The 6,587-nt window shown below is 43.8% G+C and overlaps 1 protein-coding gene across 4 annotated transcripts in view; it reads right to left on the reverse strand.

Moving 5' to 3' along the window:
• Positions 1-1,034, reverse strand: part of BLNK (B cell linker) — an 82,442-nt gene extending 81,408 nt beyond the window's left edge. Inside the window, exon 1 of one of the 4 annotated variants that reach the window (XM_061402944.1) lies at positions 773-1,034. In XM_061402944.1, the coding sequence (XP_061258928.1) occupies positions 773-819 (47 nt within the window). In that variant the 5' untranslated portion in view covers positions 820-1,034. The remainder of the gene's footprint in view (positions 1-772) is intronic. The other 3 variants (XM_061402945.1, XM_061402942.1, XM_061402943.1) reach the window with 3 other exon arrangements.
• Positions 1,035-6,587: the final 5,553 nt, after the last annotated feature.

Raw genomic sequence — 6,587 nt, forward strand, 5'->3', positions numbered from 1 at the left:
TGATAACTTCCTTGCTACACGTGTCACAACAACCCATGAAAAAATGAAGTTCAAATGGTAGCTGAAATATAAAACACTCATTGAACACCTAAAAGTTCCCGTGTCCAAAAGTCTTGGTATTGTTAAATGCGACAAAAAGAAAATCTTCAAAATAAAAATTTGGAAAGTCTTTTTTTTTTTTTTCCATAGCTCAGAGGAGTTTCTTGATTCTTGCCCCTTTGGTCACGTCTGGTTTATTTATTCTTCCTAAGTGGTTTATTTAATCTTTTTATAGATAATTGTTGCACTGACAGGAAGGCACTTGAAAAATAGATCTAATCTCCCCCCAAACACTTGTGATATACAGCCACAAAATAAATGAGATAGTAAAACTATAATGAATACAAATCATTACAACAATCTTTAGCATTAAATAGAAATCCACAATGAAAACTTTCAGTACTCAGATTAAATCAAACTTTTTTAAAGAAAAGCTTGTGTTTAAAGTCTCCAAGCTGACCACTGGTAGAATCTAAGCCCTTGGTTTTTCTTTTTTTATTGTCTCTTCAAAACTTTACATTTTAATCCACCACTGGCAAAGCCGGCTAAAATAAGCCCACTTGTTCCTACACATTTCTTTAAAAACACAGTGCACTTCCCTATAGCAATTGACACTCGGCTTTCTTAGAACAAGCAAAGTATCCCAGCATTTCAGTATTTCTGATATGCTGTAAAATCATTGAAAAAAAAAAGGAGAAGAAGAAGGAAAAGTATTGGATGGCAAAAATCTTACCTCAACTTCTGACTGGCGGGGACAGTTATTTTATTAAGCTTATCCATTCTTTTTGTAACTATACAAGTCACAAATCACTGTCCAGTGGTCACGTCAGCAGTCCCTGGCCGTCCTCGGGAGTAGCATGGTAAGCCTGTGATCGCAAGGGTCCCAGACACTTGAGTCTGATTTCTGAGAGTGCAGGCTGCTGGCAAACACCTCTGTACTAGGGAGAAGTAAAACTTGCTCGAGCACATAGTCAAGTTTCATGTTTCTACATAATCATGTGATCTGGGTAGCCAGCCAGCTTGGCTGATTACTCTACATTGTGTAAACTTTAATAGTGAAACCTATTGGACATGCAAATTGCCTTTGAGCTGCTTTCTTTTATAACCAGATTTGTAACCAGGTCAGGGCAAGCTTCTGACTGGTCACTACTTCCTGTTGTCCTGAACACAGATAGCCCTTGTTTTCAGCAGGTGTCATGCTGTCCCCTTCCTGGGCTCAAGGAAAAGCAGAATAATCATTTCCATCTGAAAGTCTCTTTGGGACTTCCTGCTCATTTGCCTGAAGTCGTGGATAAGCTTTTCCACTTAAAGGATCATTCTACGAAAATGGCATTTTTGTGCAGTTTCTCTTCGCTCTGCTCCCCCACATATTTTAAAATAAATATCAAGTGGTAACAGTTTACTTCAAGACTTAGAATTTAGTTATCCTGAAGATCTACGTAAAATGGGAAGACAATTCTCCAGGTATGGTCATTAGGGATAGAGACAGGAGATCTGGGAAAGGGGAGAGGTTGTCCACCGTACAGTGTGGGCACCTTATCAGATTGATGGTGTCGGGAGGTGTGCTGACATCCAGATGCTATCAAACAAAATCAAGTCAGCTGAGAACAAATCTAACAACCTCCCAACAAGGCTATTCTGACATCAGGCCACTGGGAGGTCCCCTGAAGGGCAGGTGCCACTTTCCTCACTGCCTTTGTCCCCTCCTGCCCTCATCCCCTGCTCACTTTCAGCCCCTTACCAGACCCAGTGATGGCCAGACATGGGAGCAGTAGGGGTACCCCGGAACGGTGGGGGGAAACACACGTGCATGGGCTGAACCCATCCCAAGGGGTCCACTTCCCTCCTGGAAGACTTGACAGTTCTTTTTTTACCTCTTCTGAAACTTTCGAACGTGTCTGTTCAAAGAGCAGGAGGCAGTTTCGTGTCAGGGAGGAAGAAAATGAGAAAGACGTTCCCTTTGTACCTGGACACTCTTCCCTGTCTCCAGCAGGAATGCTCTGCTCATCTTTACGAAGTTGGCATATGTTTCCCACATGTATCCAGGTAACCAGTCCTCTCCTGGGCCTGAAGAACACACAGAAAGGGCCGAGCAGAGCGATCCCTGTTACCTCCCTTGTTACAGACCCAAGGTCTGGCTGAAGATAGAGGGAGAAAAGGGAGGAAGAGGCAAAAAACAAGAGAGCTGGAGGAAAAGGGCGGGGCGCGGGGGGCGGGGCGGGAGGAAGAGGCAGAAGAGGGGAAAAAAGAGAAGGAGGACGGTGAGGCAGCAGTGGCAGTGGGAAATGGACGTGGTAGATGGATCCCTTTCCTCCTGTGCTGCTTCTTTGTCCACACAGAGGTTCTGTATTTCTCCAGGTAAATCTTGATTGTTCGCATTCATGTACTGCCTCTGGATTTCTAGCTCAACCCAATGGTCAGGAGCAGAGTCCTCAGGGCTATTGAAGGGTGGGGCCCTTCTGCCCAGCCAAACTATGGAATTTGCCAGGCTAGTAAGAGAGCAGATCATCTTTCATGAGAAAAATATAAATGCTTGACTCATCCAATTGTTTATTTCCCCCCAAATGCAGCTCAGTTTTCTTGCAGTGTATCTCAGAGGAGTTCTGGATCTTCGTCCCTCCTCTCCTCACAGTTCTTAACTGAAAGGAACCAGTAGACCAGGAGGGTGAAGGCACGTAGAATGTCATCAGGATCAGGGAAAATGAGCTCCACTGAATGGGATGGTAATCGTCTTGTTCCTTCTCTGTTACTGTAAAGTGCACTCCATGGGCTGCTTTGCTCTCAACCAACAACTCTGTTCAGCACCTGGGCTGGCAACTTATTTCCCCAGAGAAGAAGACCAAGGGCAAGAGTTACACTTCTGCTTTTTCTTTTTACAGCCACTTGTCTTTCTTCTTTTTACTGTGTCTAGTCTGACATGATAAAAATGAGAGTCTGCTTTTCCAGACTGGACATTTTATCCCATGTGGTATGTAGCGTGATAACCATGATGTTCCAAACTGGCAGAACTGCTGTGCGGCTACAATCAGCTTCCCATGAATGTCAATGCAAGCATGGAAATGGAAGACACCAGATCTTAGCTGGTAACTTGTGAACAGAATGAGACCACACGACATGGTTTCTTTCCATAGCACGTGGAGATCGACAAAGCATGATAAACATTCAGTCTCGATCTACACAGCACAGTGAACATGAAAATTAATTAATTACTATTAATAGATGAAAATGGATAGTACCAACCTTAAAGAAAATTTGGAACTCCTATACATTGTGGATAAAAATATAACTAGGTACGATCACTTTGGAAATAGCTTAGTATCAGCTAATACATTTGATGGGATACATACCAATGACCAGCAGGAGGTCATGACATAGCACTGTGTCAGAACACTCAAAGTATACCATGTACGCCAAGGTCATATGCAAGAATTGTCACTGAAACACCCTTTCTAATGGAAAATGAAGCAATACTAGGAACAACTCAATTGCCCATCAACAAGAAAATGAATAAATTAATTGTGGCATATTCATGCAATTCAATGGTGAAAATGAGTGAACTAAAATTGATCAGCATGGACAAATAACAAAAATAACCTGAGCAATAAAGGCAAGTTAAAGAAGATCATACACCATGATTCCAGTTATGTTAAGGTCTGTTTGTGTTTGAGCTTGGTCATATCTGACTCTTTGCAACTCCATGGGCTGTAGCCCCCCAGGCTCCTCCAAACATGGAATTTTCCAGGCAAGAATACTTGAGTGGGTTGTCATTTCCTACTCCAGAGGATCTTCCCAACCCAGGGATTGAAACTACGTCACCTATGTCTTCTACATTGCAGGCGGTTCTTTACCCACTGAGTATATTAAGGTTCAATTCAGTTCAGTTAAGTCACTCAATTGTGTCTGACTCTTTGCGACCCCTGGGACTGCAGCACACCAGGTTTCCCTGTCCATCACCAATTCCCAGAGCTTGCTCAAACTCATGTTCATTGAGTCAGAGATGCCATCCCACTGCAGTTCAAAAGCAAGCATTCTTCAGCGCTCAGCTTTCTTTATAGTCCAACTCTCACATCCATACATGACTACTGGAAAAACCATAACTTTGACTAGACGGACCTTTGTTGGCAGAGTAATGTCTCAGCTTTTAAATATGCTGTCTAGGTTGCTCATAGCTTATCTTCCAAGGAGCAAGGTTAAAGACATGTAAAACTAATTTATTATTTAGGACATAAATGGTCAAACCAAGGGAAGGAATGATAAATGTAAAATTCAGGTGAATGGTTACCAGGAGTAGAATCGGAGTGAAGGGATACACAGGATTTCAAAGGCAATGGTAGTGTTCTATTTCTTAAGTTGCATGGTGGGTCTATAGGTACTTGTTGTAGGTATTAAAATTTAACAAAAATATGTAAATTAACATCTGCTCTAGAGCTATGGGGCAAAGCCAAGACAAACACCCCCCTCCCCAAGTCTCAGTTAGCCCTGTGAGATGGTGAGGTTTGAGAACAAGAAGATATTAATACTGGAGTTTGGGGATGAGATCGACCAGCACTGGTTTCTCTTGGGCTCCTTTCCATGCCTACAAAGGTCCATATAGTCAAAGTTATGGTTTTTCCAGTAGTTATGTATGGATATGAGAGCTGGGCAATAAAAAAGGCTGAGCATCAAATAATTAATGCTTTCAAATTGTGGTGCTGGAGAAGTCTCTTGAGAGTCCCTTGGATGGCATAGAGATCAAATCAGTCAATCCTAAAAGAAAGAACCATGAATATTCATTGGAAGGACTGATGCTGAAGCTGAAGTTCCAATACTTTGGCCACCTATTGAGAAGAGCCAACTCATTGGAAGAGACCCTGATGCTGAGAAAGGTTGAAGGAAGAAGGAGAAGGGGATGATAGAGGATAAGATGGTTGGGTGGCATCATTGACTCAATGGACATGAGTTTGAGCAAGCTCCCGGAGATGGTGAAGGACAAGGAAGCCTGGCGTGCTGCAGTCCATGGGGTCACAAAGAGTAGGACACAACTGAGAGACTGAACAACAAATTTTCCATGTATCCATTGATGACAACTCACAGCATGCTTCTCGGATGTTTTTTATGTCCCTGTACTATGACACCATTCATTTTACATGTGAAGAAACTGATTCATAGAGAGGTTAAGTAACTGACCCAAAGTACCACCATTCTTCAGTGCTGGGATTCAAACCTGGGCTTGTTTCCATAGTCTTATCTGACAATCACAGAGTTTTGCCATCACAAGAGAGATCTGTGATTCAGCAGAAGGCCCTGCCCTGACATCGAGGTATCACCTTAACCATGACCTCAGGGGAATCATGTAATCTCCTCAACCTCAACTTCCATTTTTAGTGGATGAGAAAGGGTATTCAAGGAGGATTCAGACTCCTTCTGACTTGGCATTTGGACATGGGCCAATGTGTACAGAAATTGGTTTCCATCAGTGGAAATACTTTCATAGCTTCCAGAAGAGCTGCCTTTGATGCACTATGCTAGGTTGCTTCCCAAAGTGAGGCTAGTTGGTTGTGGCAGTTGACAGAGCCTTGGAAGTAGTCCAAGTCCTCACTGAAACTGGAAGGTCAGTCACGGTTCACTTCTTCTGGTCTGCCACCCACCTGCTGATGGCTTTTCCCCTGCCAGGGCTGGTTTAGGCAAATTGCCAAAGGAAGTAGGCAAGGTGTGGCATTGATATATGCAGTGTGGCTCTTTGGTTCTAATCATAATTATTCCCATGAAGATTAGCCCCACAACAACTCTATGAAAGGGGTACTACTGTGATTCATGATGTGAAGTCTGAGCCTCAGATAGGTGACAGCACTTACCTAAGGCCACTCAGTCTTCATGATCCATGAGCCAGGGCCTTTTAAGCCCCAAACCATTCACTTTCTTTCCCCTGTGCTGGCCCCCTTTCTTGGGGTAGGGTTGGGGAGGCTGTCATATAGGAACAGTGGCCCTGGTGGCTTTCTGACACCTGCAGCCTGAAGTGGCAGGAGTTTGCGGTTGGTCAGGCCCATGCCTCGTTAGTTGGCCAGCGCCAGTTAAGGGCCCAGATGGAGGAAGATCTGGGAGGAAGTTAGGGAGCCTGGGTAAACCACCGGCAAAAAATAACAGAAGAGGCCAGGTAAAGGCCAAGAGAAAATAGGAAGTGAGGCAGATGCTGCTCATGGTCTATCTGCTCTCCTTTGTGGGGAAGGGGCAGGAAGGGAGGAAGAGGGAAGGAGAGAGCACATCTGTGACTTGAACAAATGGGCAAAGGCTCTTTGAAGCTCGGGGCTTCTCTTTTGAGAGACAAATCAGTTCCTTATTTTATCTGTCCAATAAACTAAATATTCTTTTCAAATATTTATTTATTTGTTTTAGTTTTGCCTGTGCTGGGTCTTCATTGCTGTGTATGGGCTTTCTCTAGTTGTGGCTAGACTCTAGTTTCGTGCACGGGCTTCTCATTGCGGTGGCTTCTCTTCTTGCAGAGCACGAGCTGTAGAGCTCGGGCTTCAATAGTTGTGGCACACAAGCTTAGTTGCCTCCCGGCATGTGGA

This window comes from Bos javanicus, chromosome 26 (assembly GCF_032452875.1).
Source record: "Bos javanicus breed banteng chromosome 26, ARS-OSU_banteng_1.0, whole genome shotgun sequence".
In the NCBI taxonomy this organism is placed as follows: domain Eukaryota; kingdom Metazoa; phylum Chordata; class Mammalia; order Artiodactyla; family Bovidae; genus Bos; species Bos javanicus.